The sequence below is a fragment of the Ammodytes marinus genome, assembly GCF_949987685.1.
Source record: "Ammodytes marinus genome assembly, chromosome: 3".
NCBI lineage: Eukaryota > Metazoa > Chordata > Actinopteri > Uranoscopiformes > Ammodytidae > Ammodytes > Ammodytes marinus.
Window position 1 is genome coordinate 21,972,630 of NC_137232.1, and position 17,077 is coordinate 21,989,706.

At 43.2% G+C, this 17,077-nt stretch overlaps 1 protein-coding gene across 1 annotated transcript in view; it reads right to left on the minus strand.

The window, feature by feature from the left end:
* The window catches only part of map3k10 (mitogen-activated protein kinase kinase kinase 10), a gene marked incomplete at both ends in the record, with an annotated part of 30,905 nt that extends 14,460 nt beyond the window's left edge, over nt 1-16,445 (minus strand). Inside the window, one exon of the mRNA XM_080054062.1 lies at nt 15,533-16,445. Within this exon, the coding sequence (XP_079910188.1) occupies nt 15,533-16,445 (913 nt within the window). The remainder of the gene's footprint in view (nt 1-15,532) is intronic.
* Nucleotides 16,446-17,077: the final 632 nt, after the last annotated feature.

Here is a 17,077-nt window from a genome sequence, read left to right on the forward strand (position 1 = left end):
CCAAGGCTGTGACGCTGGGAAAGAGGAGGAAAATGCCCCTATGAGGACGCTTTGTTTTCCTCTTTTCCTCATGCTCAATTATCTGTACAATACTGAATAGCTGGAATGTCCCTTTAAATTCCCTTGATTCTCCGTCTAGATTCTATTAATCTGAATATATAAATATATAAAATATTCAGCTATTATTGAAATACAGCGTAAGATCGGCACCAACATCTCACTTGTATTAATAGATCGGCATAAGCCGTTTGTAACACATGCTTCAATCACAGCTGTGTGGCTTGTATCGTCTATTCGGATTCATGCAGGTGTACAGCCTTCGTACTATGTGACATTTTTCATTATTACACTACAGATATGCTCATGCCTGCACCCCAACCCCCTCCTCATTTGATATGCTATTTCTGGTGGTTATAACCTTATTTGAGATTTAATTTAGTTTTAATTAAGGTCAAAATAAAATGTGTTCAATACTTTTTTTTTTGTTGCAAAATCCCTGGAAAGTTATCTATCCTGTATTTGTGTGTTTAGTGCTGATGGCAGCATTTTAGCATGCTAAACTAAAATGGTTAACATGGTTAACATAAAACCTACACATTACAACATCAGCATGCTAGCATTCATTGCCAATTTTGTGTCGCTCTTTTGGAAGAAACATTTAGGAGCTAAGTATTTCAGTGATTCTTGAGAAGCGGGACAAAAGGACGTCTTCCAATATTAAATGATGTTATGTTTAAAAGAAAACATATTTAAAATTGTAGATGTTATTAGGGCTTAAGAATAGAATGTCTGGAACACAATTATATATTATGTAATTTTATCATTATAATGTCAAATATATGACACTTGTTATCTTCTCACAATGTCCAAAACAGTGTGTCCACAGAGAAGGGATCAATCATTCATATGCAATAAAACCTATTTTTAATGATTAAAAAGAGCTTTTCTCATCAACAGCAACACTAAATAATCTCTCATATCAATAAAAACTGTTTTTCTACTACACATTCATGTTGCATAAGGTTTCTAAGTGGTGGGGCACTTTTTGTCACCACCGTCAGATAATCCATTAAAATGTAAGAAAATCAGGCAAAATAAGGGGCAGCTGTCACTATGAAGGACCTCTTATCACATTCTACCTCTGCAGAGGACATTAGAGTCAGACAGGCTCTGATAAGTGTTGTAGTTTTAGAATATTTTACATTCCAAATCTTGAAAGTCCTGCGTCACAACCATGATACGTCAACACCGACTTACAATTTCTGAAGAAGTTATTTGAAATGTTTCGATCATTTTATTTTCCTGAATTAGTTCCTACTAGCACCTATCATCAACAGAAAAACCAAATGGCTACTATTTGTTCTGTTTAAGGAACGTTAAATATGTCAACACCACTGGGGCGCCCTTAGCTCAGTTGGTAGGGCACCCCCCATGGGCCTCAGCCAGCAGCGGACCCGGGTTCGATTCCAGCCCGCGGTCGTTCTCTGCATGTCACTCCCCTCTCTGAACCATTTCAACTCTGTCTCTACACTATCAATAAAGCATAAAAATGCAAAAAAAAAAAACAGATGTCAAAAAATGTATATTCATATACATTTTGAAAAACATTTTTGTGGCCTCTGTCAGTCTTGGTGAATATTTGTGCTCACTATACATCTCTAGCCTGGCACCGCACGTTAGTCAGTTGAGCGATTCCAGACCTTCTGTACAAATGAAATGAAGTACTATGGTTAGAACCAGGCTAATACATCTCATGGGTCTAGCATAAATTGAGGGAAAATAAATTTGTGTTTTTGGTGTCTGACGGTGTTGACACAAAATAAGGAATGGCAAGCTAAAAAGCCCATTTTGATAAGGAATGGTAAGGTAAAAAGGGCTTTTACCTTGCCATTCCTTATCAAAATGGGCTTTTTTGATAAAAAGGACAAAAGCTGGGAGGTTGTGTCAAAGCTTAGCTCAGTAGCTTAGTATATGTTGGATACATACATGTAATTTAATTTGCCTAAAGGGTTTGTATTTTTTCAACATTGCACCCTGTTTTGTCCCACTTCTCAAGAATCACTGATTTAAGACATTACAGTTCCTTACGTTTCTACCAGTTGGTTTGTCAAATCTCAGATGTTCTGTAATTGGGTAAGACACTTTACCAAGACTCTGAACAAAACAGAACATTCTTCAATTCAAAGATTATTTCTCTGTTTGCTTAACATTTTCTGTGGACATTTCCCCTTTTCTAACACCATTCTCCTCATCAGTCTCATTTTCAACCTCCTCCCACTACCCCCTCCCTCACGTAGAACAGGTGTAGTCTGCAGAGTGGAACAGCTGCAGCTGTGGCGCCAAGTCAGCGAAAAGGTCTGACGCTCAAGAAACAAAAAATTACCCTGTGACAGAGTCTCTGATAGCTCCATCTCACACCTGCATACCCCCAGCTGATGATTGTTTAGGCACAACACCACCAACGCCTCGGTGCTGGTCCCAGCCGTCTGTGTCCGTCATGTCAAGTAGACAAATACAGCAACTTGACTGTCAGACGGAGCACCAACACAGATGAGACACAGGTCCGTGGGGTGTTGAGTTCACGTCTCTGTTTCTGCAGTGGAAAAGATCAAGACCATAGCAACAAAAAAAGTAACCGCCTCCTCCACCCCACCACCTCATCTCACCATCCCCTCTTTTTTCTCCCCCATCGTAACCCCCTCCCTCCCACCTTCCCTCCCTCTGTCGGTACCCAATGCCTGACTGTCTGCTGTTGCAGCTGTCGCCAGCCTGGCTACAATCACAACACACCCGGGAGAAGACATGGAAGAAGAGCCGCAGGGAACGCAAAATGGTAGAGGGAGTAAACAGAGTAACTGAGAGGTAGATTGTTAGTATGCATAATGTGGGAGGTGGTGTGTGTGTGTGTGGGGGGGGGAGACAGAGGATGAGAGGGAGGAAAGAAACAAGAGAGGGAGACAGAGCTGCAGAAATGAGGGCAACAGAGGAGGCACTAGAGATTGGGGAAGGAGGAGCTGGGAAAAGGGAGGAAGAGGAGAGAGAGATAGATAGAGAGAGCATGAAATGGGGGAGAAAAGGAATGAGAGGGCAATAATGAGAGGATGAAAAGATGCTCCTAGAGGTAAAGAGAGATGACTGTAGGGAGAGCTTTTGTCATTTTTCTGGCAGCACATTCCAGATGCTTTTGTACCTCAAAAAGGTCTCTCCATTTTCCTTTGACTTTCACACATCTCTTCTCTCGCCTCGCAGAGGAGACTTCAAGCACAGACATAAAAACATCATCTCTCCAAACACACACAAAATAAACTTCAAATCCCCCAGTTAGTTTAAATCCAAGTCTATTTAAATTCAAATACATTATGAAAACACACACACACACACACACACACACACACACACACACACACACACACACACACACACACACACACACACACACACACACACACACACACACACACACACACACACACACACACACACACACACACACACACACACACACACACACACACACACACACACACACACACACACACACACACACAGAGTAGATTCACAGCTGGAATCTGCTTTTTGAAAATGTTGTTTCTTCATCCAAACCAGTTTACTTTTCTTGACAGTGGGGAAACATAGTGTGGAAACTGCTTCAAAAAGATACCGTAGCACAGCACTCATCTCGAGGCATTAACAAAATTCAATCAATGCTTAAAAAAACGTTGCACACTACCAGAGCGAGACGTGCAGCGAATCACTGGTTCTCTACCCCATTTCCCCACCGATGCTTTGATATGCAGGTTGTAGTGAGAATGCTCCCATGTCATTGATACCCCGGCTTGGCTCCCACATGTACCACCACAGGCCATCAGGGGCTCTCATCCCGAGCCGCGCAGTGGCACAGTTTTACCCTGCAGCCATTCACTTTGTCTCTGCTCAAACCCAGCTGCCAGATTTGTGTGACCGGGCTCTCTCTCTCTCTCTCTCTCTCTCTCTCTCTCTCTCTCTCTCTCTCTCTCTCTCTCTCTCTCTCTCTCTCTCTCTCTCTCTCTCTCTCTCTCTCTCTCTCTCTCTCTCTCTCTCTCTCTCTCTCTCTCTCTCTCTCTCTCTCTCTCTCTCTCTCTCTCTCTCTCTCTCTCTCGAAGAGACTGAAGTACAAGATATTAAATGAGGCGGCTTTCTGGAGTGCGTGTGTGGTATGAATAGTGTGGGAATTTTTTGGACTCATGACAGATTTTAACGTTTACGGCCCTTCTCCTGAACCAAATATTAGTTCCATGCTCAACTGCAAAGACTGCAATTTGATTTCCTCCAAAGAAGATTCACAACAAAGTTAGGCTAAGATGTGTGGGCAAAATGCAACAAAAGCATGTTTAAAGAGGGTCGAAAGGTGTAACTGATAAGATTGATAAAACATCATGGATGGACCTGAGCTATCATTGTGTCGTTCCAAGTATTCCAGTATTGACTCCAACCGTGCAACCGTTGTCTGCCTGAAGTGTCCTCTTCTTGACTCAACTATGAAGCTGAGTGAAGGACGTTCGGCTCGAAAGACACCCAGCGCCTTCTCTGCTTGGCCCGACTCCCTACTCCCCGTGCCAGGCTGCTGGCCAACAACAATGACCCTTTAACAGCCGAGTCAGCCAAACATATACAAGCTCCAATGCAAAGTGTGAGTGTGTGACACTACAATGTTTGGCACTTTGTTTCCTGCAATGTACGGCTTTGCCTCCGTGACACTCATTCATATTGTTGCTTATACTCAGAAGGACTTTTCACTTAAGAATCCACAACTCAATTATTGCTTATGTAACCCACAAATGTATAAGTCCTTTTTTCCTTTCTTTGTTATCCCGGCAACTTCTCATGCCGTTGCTGCTTCTCAGACGCTCCAAATGATTGAAGAGCTGAGGTGAATTTGAGGCGATGATGAGTAGAAGTACTGCCTGTAGCGTTTCACGGTGGTGTTTACTCCACTACTATCTGCTGACTCAGAGTAAAATAAAATACTCTATGGCCTATTTTGCTGACAGGGAGTGAGAAACACTAAAAGCTATGAGATCCAGCCTTTTGTCTGTTTATGGATATACACTGAAATGATATCTGAATCTGGTGTAAAGTATGCAGTATGTGCATGGAGTTGTGTATACCTGTGAGTATTTTCAAACCCCAGAACTGTAGATCCACATCAGTGTGATGTGTTCCTAACTAAAGCTATCACTCAGCTGTATTCTGCAGTCCATAAAGCACAGCAACACACAGCAGGACAATGTGTTAATGTCAGTGTGCTCAGCGGGGTCCACAAAGGGCCTGAGCTGCAATGCACTAATAGGCCTTTCACACCGCCGCAAAATCGGAGCTAGTTCTGGGCTTGTTCGGAGTTAGAGCCAGTGTTTTGGTTTCACACCGCCAGAGAGCCTGCTCCGGGCCGTAAAAACCGGGGGAACTCATACCCCAGGATTGAGCAGGGTTTGATAAGAACTGCTTGCGCGAACGGTTGGGGGAGGGATTATCCTGACCAACCAGAGCAACTCAAACCTCATGCCCGCCATATTTAAAAACACCGCTACTACGAGACGTAAACATAACATAATTACCGAACGTAGCGATCAAATTGACCGGCGAGAATACGCTGTATGGGTCCTGTTTGCTTAAGAAAGCAAAGCGAGAGCCAACAAGTGTAAAAATAAGACGTATTCGCCGCTGTTGTTGTGCTTAAAGCTAGCGGTAGCTTTAGCGTTAGCCACAAGAGCAGCGGCGTCGGGTGACGTACACACACGTTTACAGTGACGTCATGACGTTGCTCTCTTGCCGGCTCCATGGCTGTCTCCGGTCGATGTGAAACCAACCGGTTCATAACTGGGATAAGGCTGTAACCAGTTTTGAACTGACCCCAACACCAGCCTGGAACTGACTCTTGGTTCATTTTGGTGTGAAAGGCCTATAAGAGAACAGCAGGGAGTCATCACCGTTAACTGGCCTAAAATCAACTTTTTATTGACCTGTGGAGAAATAATTGCAGTGTGTGCATGTGTGTGTGTGTGTGTGTGTGTACTGTATATGTGTGTGTTTTTGCACGCATGCATATTCATTTTGTTGCAATTGACTGGTGTCACTGTTTGCTTTAGCCGTGTCACTGTAGCTTTGTCTCTCGTTGCAACCCGGTGAGACAGACTGAAGCTCGGCAGTGTTCCCCTCTGACAGCGAGGCGACTCTAACATCTGTCAGCAGTGTGGCCAAATTCACACGGTGCCTTCAGCCTGTAAGGTTACCAAACTCAGTACTTTCAAAAGGTCCTGACCGAATTTGACAGTTAAGAGAAAAGTAGGAAGGGAAAGGGGTTCGACCTACAACAAAATTCACCGGCCCTAATTCAACAAGCAACATTTCAAACATATGGTATGCACGGTAACCACTCAGGTACTATAGCGATTCGAGATGTTTTTTTAACACCGCATTTTGTTTGAATTGGATGCTTTAAGGTTGACAGCCACACTAGCCTTGCTATAGGCTAAAAGCCAACAGCATGCTTTACATTTTCACAACGGAAATGCTAACATATTGTTGTTTAGCAGATCCATCATGTTCACCGTTTTAGGGTGTATTCACACAGGGAAAGTCCGCTAGTTCACTTGCTTTGGTCCAGACCAAATAGAGTTTAGATTTTTTTTGTTTGGTGTGGTCCACTTTCATATAGCCCCTTTTGCAAGTGGACCAGCATTAAGAAGTAAAACAACACGTGATCTGAGGTAATTCATTCATTGGACAGACATTCTGGGCTGGAGAGAAGCAGGAAGCATGAAGTGAAAACTGCGAAATATATAACTGATACGATATGGGGTTAAGAATAATAAATAAATATATATGCCTACATCTAGCCTATAAATAAAGTAAAAAAACATAAAATTATTGTTGTTTCATATGGTTATAATATGTAGGCCTGTGTCAATGTGTGGCTTGTAGCCTACGATATGAAACATAATATTTACTGTATTTTTGCTGCTGGACGCACGGCTCGCGAGGAATAGGCTCAAGCTGACACACAGCTGATTCAGCTGATTTAGCTGTGTGTCAGCTGGGTGTGAGTTCGGCGCAGCTCAGCTCCAAACTGACACGGGGATAGTAGCCTATTGACGGTCCCGTAACATGGGAAGCAAAATAAAAACACGCACTTCATGCAAAGCGCGGCGTGAACCTGTTGTCACTGTGCAGGAGACGCTCCCCTGTCCTTCATCTGATCGCTGAACACATCAGCATGTTTACGCGTCCTGTCTATCAAATGTAATATATTCGCTCGGGGCTCCCGGTCAAACCACAACTCCTAACAATGGCGACAACAACACTTTCCCATAATGGGAAGCTGACGGCGATTTATTAAAAGATAAAAGGCACAGTGCTTCCTGCAATTGGGTCGGATCGAGTCCGGACAAATTCACACCACAAACGAACTGCAGCAGAGTGCGTTTGGAAACGCACCGAGACTACCTCTTCAGTTGGGTCTCGGACCGCTTGTTTGGTCCGCCCCCGAGTGCGATTGCTGTATTCACACATGCCTTCGGTGCGCATCTTTCAGGCAGGTGTGAATACAGCAATCGCACTCGGGGGCGGACCAAACAAATGCTCCGAGACCCAGCTGAAGAGGTAGTCTCGGTGCCTTTCCAAACGCACTCTGCTGCAGTTCGTTTGTGGTGTGAATTTGTCCGGACTCGATCCGACCAAAATGCAGGAGGCACTGTGCCTTTTCTTTATTTTCTTTTTTATTAAATAGCCGTCAGCTTCACATTATGGGAAAGTGTTGTTGTCGCCATTGTTAGGACGATAGGTTGTGGTTTGACTGGGAGCCCAGAACAATATATTATATTTGATCGAGAGGACGCGTAAAAATGCTGAATGTGTTCAGCGATCAGATGAAGGAGAGGGGAGCGTCTCCCGCACAGTGCCAACAGGTTCACGCTGCGCAAGAAGTTTGTGTTTTTATTTTGCTTCCCATGTACGTGACCATAGGCTACTATCCCTGTGTCAGTTTGGAGCTGAACTGCGCCGACCCAGCTGATACACAGCTTAATCAGCTGAGTGTCAGTTTGAGCCTATTCTTCTCGCGTGACGCGCGTCCAGCACCAAAAATACAGTAAAAATTATGTTTCATATCGTAGGCTACAAGCCACATAACGTGGCATTGACATAGGGCAACATATTATAACCATATGAAACAACAATAATTTGATGTTTTTCCTCTTTATTTATAGGTTAGATGTAGGCCCTTTTATTATTTTTAACCCCATATTATATCAATTACATATATTTCGCAGTTTTAACTTCGTGCTTCCTGTTTCTCTCCACCCCAGAATGTCTGTCCAATGAATTAATGACCTCAGATCACGTGTGGTTTTGCTTCGTAATGCTGGTTCACTTGCAAAAGGGGCAATATGAAAGTGGACCACACCAAACAAAAAAAATCAAAACTCTATTTGGTCTGGACCAAAGCAAGTGAACTAGCGGACTTTCCCAGCGTGAATACACCCTTTAGTGTAGGGTGTTAGCAAACCAAAATTTGCTTATTAGCAATAAACAAAGTATGGAAACTAAGTTTTTCAGGTAGGCTATTTAATCAAAAAGCAAAGTATTTGACAAATTAATACTCTGACCTGATCACTGTGCTAAATGTTATAGCATCACCAGATTTACTACAATTCATCCTACAAGGGGAGTCAATGTATGGACCAAACTTCATGGCAACCAATCCAAAAGTTCTGGAGATGTTTCACTCAAAACCACAAATGTTGTCATGCCGTAATGTAAATCTTAAGTACAGTACAAATGTAGAACAATACGGAAAAAGCAATACATGCTAAATGTATTACGACTCAGGTTGTCATCATAAAGAATTAGTTTTAGTGATCTTATTAGCTATGTGCCAGTGTTCATATGTCTGCAGTTGCTCTTAGACTTGAAGTGTATTGGTATAATGAGGCCAACAGTACAGAGGCAGATAGAGGAAAACCGTTGCCTACAGTCCATCAAAACTGTTAGCCTTAATCTGTATCCAGCTCACTATGAGGAAGAAGAATGGTTTGACCTCCTCTCAAACTGCCCTTATACTTCTGCCTACTTCTGCCTCTATCTCTCCCTCCCCCCATCCATCTCTGTGTTCCCTTTACCAACCGAGCCTCCAGGGGTTTCTTACAGCCAGTGCATTCCCGCTTTGCTCCTCTACCCATCCTGTCTTGCCTCGCCTCCATCCATCTCTTTGCTCTGTCATTCAGGGCGCACAGTCGCCCCTCGCTGCCTCCGTCTCCCATCCCCTTCAGTGACTCCTGCCATTGTGAGCCCTGTTCTCGCTCTGTCTTGGGCTGCTGTGTGTGTGAGAATGGGGTCATTGTTGCCCTGTTGCAGCGCGTACATGAGTGTATGAAGGTCCTGCAGGACATGCCGGCTCACCCTCGCTACAGCACGCTGTTCGACCTCCATAACGCACACAGGCCTACTTACTCAACTGCATATGTAACCAAGCTTGCAGACATTCTAAACAAAAACACAGTGATTTCAAACACAGCCTGTCGTGTAATCAGTTCATCAAATCTCCTTATTTTGAATCTTTTAATTCTTAGTGTTATCTCTAAAATGTTTTCAAATTGAAGAATCAAACAGTCAAAGATAAGACAGACGTATGCAGCTATCTGAATTTCAGGATTGGTTTTAATGCTAGTACCTACCTACTAGCTAGTTTCCAACTAGTGATTTACTGAATCTGTTTGTACATCAGTTTAAAATGAAGAAATGTAAAGAATGGCTTTGATGATAGAACACATCTGTTGCTCGATGCAATCTAACAGAAACAAACAGGGGGTCATTGTAGCAGTAAGCTGTAGCATAACAGCTAATAGTATAAATCAATTACAGTTCAACTTTCAGAAGATAAATGATCAGATCTACTAAATCTTACTACCAAGCCTTTGTTAATGTACATATGTCTTTCTATATTTAAGGCATGCATGGATGGACCTATGAGAGTTAGTGAGTAGGACATATCTGGTACCCTTAACGTAAGCATTTAGTCATTTAATGTAATTCCAATAAAAAATGTATTTGAGGTATAGGCATAGGCATGTTATTTTTCTTAAAGAAAAATACTTAACGTTGTACTAAAACACCATTTCAATCAAGTAACAGGTCAGATGTGTTGATCAGTATCCCTTAAAGAGGACCTATTATACTACTTTTCTGGTCTTAATTTCTTGTTTTACACTGCTATAGAGCAACCTGACACGAATCACATCACAAAAAACTATGTAGATTTTCGGGAAGCTCTTTCTCTTATTTTGGCGATCCAGCACATCCTGTCAACACTTGAGTGTGTGTGCTTCGGCAATCTCCGCTCCCTCCGCCTGTGCATCGGCCATCTCCGCTACCCTCCCCCCCCCCTCCTGCAAACCCCACTCCGTTGTGATTGGTTACCTTCCTTCCGAAACACTTTCAGTGGCGGGAAGCGCGAGCATGGACCTATAAGGGCGCGAGGCAGACGCGAACAGGGAAGTGACAGCATTACCATACATGGAAACATCCGCGTGGTCACATCACCAATTTTTATGCGACGTCACCAATTATGAAAGGGTAGACCGCTTTGAAGACGTGACTTCTCGACTGGCTAGAATAGTGTTTAGTGCTCTGCACAGACACCCCAGACGGTCAGCAGGGAATACGTCGAAATGCATGTAAGTCATTATTTGATAATTTAGTATGGTTAAGCATGACTATGAATCATCATAACAACGTTTATAGGTCATAAAAGTCAAAAAGCATCATAGGTCCTCTTTAAGTCTTTTACTTAACAACGGTCAGTAACGGCATATTAGAAAGCTATCGTTAGTGGGTGCAAACATTGAGCATGAGACAAAACCTTTAATAATGAGGAGGACAAAGACTTCTGCTTGCTTGTAGATTAAACATTGCTGTTAAGTTAAACTGGCTTGGAGTGATACAGTAAGTGACTGACTTTTTCCATTTGTTTTAGATCCAGAACTTGTAGACATTTTGGGGCATTAGTAGACTCCACTCTGTTTGTCAGTAAATATTTAGTAACAACTAACTCCTTGTAAACGCAAGATTTACATACATGGAGACATAGTCTATATAATTTTTTTTTAATTCACTGACTCCCATGAAATGCTTCCACGCCTCAGGCCAAAAGACACACGTGACAGCACTCTCTTCCTTCCCATGTTGTGCGCCTGTACTATCACTAGCTCACTCTCCAGTTAGTCACAGTCTCGGCCTCCAATGCTCTGTCTCTCTGAGGGATTAGCAACCAGCACTGGCCACCACTCTAATCCTTTCCTTTCCTCAACAGACTCACTCTTATATTCATTCTCTCTCACACACACACACGGCCAGACGCTGGCTTTTCAATGCAGGGACTCATTTGCCATATCTCGCCTCGCTAATCTGTTAACAAGCTATTACAGCTCTGATGTGCAGAGCTGTTGTTGATGTCATGGTTGCACATTTAACAAGCCAACAAAAAATGAAAAGAAATGGCACTTTTTACTTGATATTTTTCTTTTTTCCTTGTAATTGAAATACAGCACGGACAAACCGCATAGTGGACAAGCCTGCTTTGAGACAATATTCAGCTGATTGTTTACTATGTAAACATGCCGTCCATTTGAAGGTACAGCAGTCAAAACAGCAGGTAGCCTTATGTCCACTGCACTCTGTCTTTTATTGTGTGTTACTATCAGTCTTTGCATTCACATTCAAACATCATAGGAGCTTCATGGTCATGTCCATTTGTTTTAATAAGTATTGAATTAAGGTGGAGACATCTTATTTAACGAGTGTTTGAAAGGGAAAGACAAATATTAGCTGTATTGATATACAGTATGTCCACATTGAAACAGAATACACTACATTTAGGCTACAGGTATATTCTGTATATATAGGCCAAGGCCTACATAAATATAAATGGACCCGACCTGTGTCTTGCTGCACGTAGCGACAGGTGATCAGCTCAACTGTATTGTCTTACCTGAAGCTGACTAACAGCCTCTATAGAGCTCAATATAAAGTGTCTGATGCCTTTAACAAGGGAACCATGACTCAGCATCACATCGCGGCAGTGGTAATGATACCGAACAGAACAATACAATCTTAACTCAAGGTCCACTTACTCACTAGTTTACGGAGCTTTTCACACGATTAATCAACAGTAAGTTAATAGACTAAGGTGAGGACAGGGTGATATAGACGCATCAGAAGAAGCAAGTATCTGGACTTTTAGTTGAGACTCGTTTTTTTTTTAGGTTCAAACTGTGCAGCTCAGGCCGGGGTAATATTTGTGTTTTGTTGTCACTTTGCCACCATCAGGGCAAAAGTTAGAGCTTTATTTATTAGTTAACTGCAGTCTAAAATCTTCAACAAAAAGAACCCAAACCCACACTGGTTGAGTTGATTGATTCACTAGTATCCAGTCAAGTGGGCATCCTTGTGGCCGAGGGGTTTTTAGGTGATAACCATGCACCACAACTGGTTGACGATCTTTTTTGAATGTCAAACCTTCTTGATTGGAGCTGAAAGATAACAGATGCAGATATCTGAGGCTGGGGGAATACAGACACACTGTCTTTACCATGGGGGGCATTGACCTGCCAGCACACAAACATGCTGTGACATCACTCTAAGGAGTTCATGCTAATCAGATTAGCCTCAATTACAACTGTGACCAACAGTGGAACACAAGCACAAACACTCTTACTCAGCAGGGATAAAATTAGAAAAAAGCATACGATAAAAAAATAAAAAATCTTTTTTTTTTGTAAAATGTTTGTGGAGCTTCAAACGCACGTTGACTCTATCGGCATTGTCACGTTTTGCCTTGACAGATTTGTCTGAATAGGGGAGTGTTTACTGTGCGCAGAAGCCAGCTGATGGAAGACCAACGAGAGGCTCGGGGGCCTGAGCTGCTCTGTAACCGCAGCAATGCCAAGTGGTCGGTGGTTTGAAGAGGATACCTGAGACCGGCACACCTGGACAATGAGCTGAGGTGTAACCCTAAACTGAGATGAACCACTGTTTATCCCCCACGCTCTCCTTCTCTGGCTGTTTCCCATCCTTCCCTCTCTCACTTCATACATCTCTATGCTCTCTCTGATCTATTCCAGCCTGTTATTCTCCATATTGAGTACTTATACTCAATACTAAAGCCCTATAGTTAGTTACAATTTTGAGTTACTTTGTGTAAGTATTTTTCATTTTAATACTTCATTTATTATTTATTACTTCACTAAATTTCAGAAGATAATGTTGCACCGTTTATTCAATTAACAGTTAAGCTACCCAGTAGTACCTAAGTAGTCTAAATTAGCTCTACCTTATGAATATATTTTTTTCTTGTACTTGTAAAAAACTAAGATTGGAATACTTCTTCCGTCACTGTATTCTTCCAATCTTTGCCTCCCTACCTCTCTCCTCTGCCTCTCTTGCACTTTTTCACAACGTTGTACACTGGCATCGCCAGGCAAATGCAAAGATCCTTAAGTGTGGCACTGATTCACAAGTATAATTACATACTCAACCATAAGCACTCACACTTTGAGAGAGACTCTTCATTGAGGAAGAAAACAGGGCCTAAGCCCTTCCTGAGACATTCCCGCACTGCTGATATTTTCGCAATATGTGGACTGACATTTTGCACAGCAACTGACAGTGCCTAGCAGCTGTATGACTCAGTGAAACGAAGGCAGTGCCCATGTCACCACCGTTATGGTGTTGTTGCCAAAGCTCTGCTGTCCAATACACATCTGATCCATCGTTGTTACTGTGAGAGCCGGACAGTGAGGAGGGAGAGAAGAGAGATGAGAGCGAGGTATGCATGTTTTAAGAAGGAGACCTGGTAGAAAAGTGAGAGACATCCTCCACACTTATTTGTACACTCCCTCCCCCATCATCCATGTCACTTGAAATAACACACACAGTTTGACCTGCGCATACACACACACACACACACACACACACACACACACACACACACACACACACACACACACACACACACACACACACACACACACACACACACACACACACACACACACACACACACACACACACACACATACACTTAGATGCCTGCCATTTGTTATCTCTTTGATGCACCAACAACTGCAACTGCGTCTTTAAACAGCAAGTAGCACAAAGGACCAAAAATAGCACAGTGAGTTGCAGAGCAGAACTGCTCTCCTTGAGGAGGGGAAGAAAGAGGAGGAGGAATAGGAGGATGGAGAGCAGGAGGAGGTGCAGAGAGAAATGACAGGGTAAAGATGGTAGAAGGAGACCCGCTCTCCAGGACTTAGGCCTCCATGCTGGGTTTAATTTAAGTTTCTCATCCAGCATCAGCTCTGTCTATTGGTATTCCATGACATTGCTTGATAATCCCATTTGTGTAATGCCATGAACCCTAACGAGAGGGTTGAATTTGTCCCCTTGGATTTCATATAGAAAGTAATAGATATGACCACGTAGGCCCACTGAACATGTAGAGTGCAAAAACATGTCAATATTCATGACATATTGCAATATGTCTCTTTTCAATGATTTATCAAACATATCTTTTACTGATAGAAGCTTTAACTGATATTTGAGTTTTTATCTGGTTCAAAGGAATAGTTTGACAATTTGGGAAACTTCTTTGGGGAAGAGTAGATGATAAAACTGTATACCTCTTTATGCCAGTACTGTTAATATGAGACTACAGGCAGGAGACAGCCCATTTCTCAAAATGTCAACCTATTACCTTAAGGCTAAGTTGAAATCTTGCAATATATTATGTATCAAAAATCACCCTGATTCCACTGTTACTATGGTCAACATGTTGTGACAGCATTTGCCTATTATCCCCACCTTGTGTTAATATCACTGTCACAATGAAGTCGTATTCATATTTGGATAAGATTGTATCTCTTAATCCATACATCTAATTACTGGAAAACTCTATAAGATATCCATGATGGGCTGGATCACGCAGGACCCAACCAAACTTCCTCTACTAACAGTGTTATGCGGGACACACTGGATAAAACAAATGCAGTCTAATTTAAACGGCCTTCTAATAAATCCTAGCACCGTAATGAAGCTTTCAACACATATCAATGCTCTTATGTTGTAACGTTTACATTGGTCAATTTTATTATCTCCCATAGTATCAATACGGGTAGACAACACATTAGACACAGCTTTAATTGAAATCCATTATAACTTCAAAGCAGCAAAAAACAGCCTCTAAAGTGAAAAGTTGAATGAACATTATAACCTTCCGAAGGTATAATTTATTTATTAGAGTAAACACAATAGAACTGTCTTGTGTATTTTTTGTGCCACATTGATAATATTTACGTTAAATTTACATTATGTGCCTGGTGTTTCACCGACTCAACTTATGGCTCATTGTGTTATCAACTGTCTTACAGAATTGCATGAATGAGATATAATGTAATTTGCCTATTCACACAGAGTATAGGTCACTCTTGCTTGGAGTACTTACTATTGCTGGACTTGAGGTCTCTGTGGATGATAGGGACGAACGCCTGGTTGTGCAGGTAGTCCATCCCAGTGGCAATCTGGACCGCCCAGTTCACGAGAACCCTCGGAGGAATCTTTTTACCAGCTAGTGCTCGGTTCAGGGCCCCTCCTCTGGCGTACTCCATCACTAAGCACAGGTTGGGCTCCTCCAGGCAGACCCCGCGCAGAGAGATTATGTTGGGGTGCCGGAGCATCCAAAACAGCCTGGCCTCCTGCCGCACGCTCTCCGCTGTGACACTTATATCCTCGTCGGGGTCTTGCCTGGCGGCCTTCACTGCTACTTCCTCTTTCTTCCATACGCCTCTGTACACCTTCCCGAACCCACCAGCTCCAATCACCTCCTCCAGGAACAGTTCTGAGAAGTCTATATCCAAGGGGCAATCACCTACCCCACTTGCGGTCAGCTGCTGGTAGTGGGCAGTGCCCCCCTTGGTGACGTAGTTGCTTGGAAAGATACCCACCTTGTCTTGGATCTTGCCCGTCCACCAGCCCTCGTCCCCGGATACTTTGGAGTCTTTGGAGAGAACCTCGAGGATGTCCCCGCGCCGCAGGGTTAGCTCCTCATCTGCTGTGGCCTCGTAGTCGAACACTGCCGTCCAGTAAGGGTTGGGGTTGTTGACCCCGCAGCCGTGACTAGGATGTGAGTCTGGGGAGTCAGAGGAGATAGTGGAGTTCCAGCTATTACCATTCTCCACCTGCAGGAACGGGGCTGGAAACATGGGCGGAGGAGGGGTCATATTGGGGGGCATGGAGGAGGTAGTAGAGGAGGGGGGCCCGGGCCGGATTAGGCTAGGGGGAGGCGGGGAGCAGCAGCCCCCACAGCTGGTGCAGGACATGGGGGCTGCTGTGCTGCTCGCGCTACCGTATGGGTTCATGGCAGCCTGACTGCTGTTTCACGCTGCAAGGCCTGCCCTCTGTCAACTCAGGCACACAATCCATACAAGGCCCATGGACAGAGAGGAGGTGTCCTCGACCACCAGCAGGGGGTATATGGGATCAGAGGATCATAGAGCTGCAGATGCTCTCCCCCATCACCATATCTCACCGTTTGAACTGTGCCAAATCCTGTAACCAGTTGCTGCTGTGCTGTTGCTACAAAGTGTGTAAATAACATGTATTCCCAAAGGCAAGTTCACTCAGGGACAATGTGGGGTCAAACAATGACACACAAGTGTAGTCCCCCACTCCCTTAATCACAACTGACGGTTTCCACAATTGTGTCTCTTGTAAAGATGCTACAGACTCCCACGGGAGACGTGAATATCAGTTTATCTAAGAAGCAGCGGGTCTTGAATCCTTGAGTCTGAGTAGCCTAGTATCTGGTCAGTGAGGGATTTGTGAAGGTAAATCTATTATGTCTTTCTTAATAACAACTTAATAATAATGTCTTACATTGCTGAAGAAGAGTTCATCTTATTTTAATAAGAACAAATTCTGGGCTCATGATTTAGAGTGTTGAGTCTTTTTCCCTTATAGGTTTATTAATAAAATGTTCTGTATTTCATAC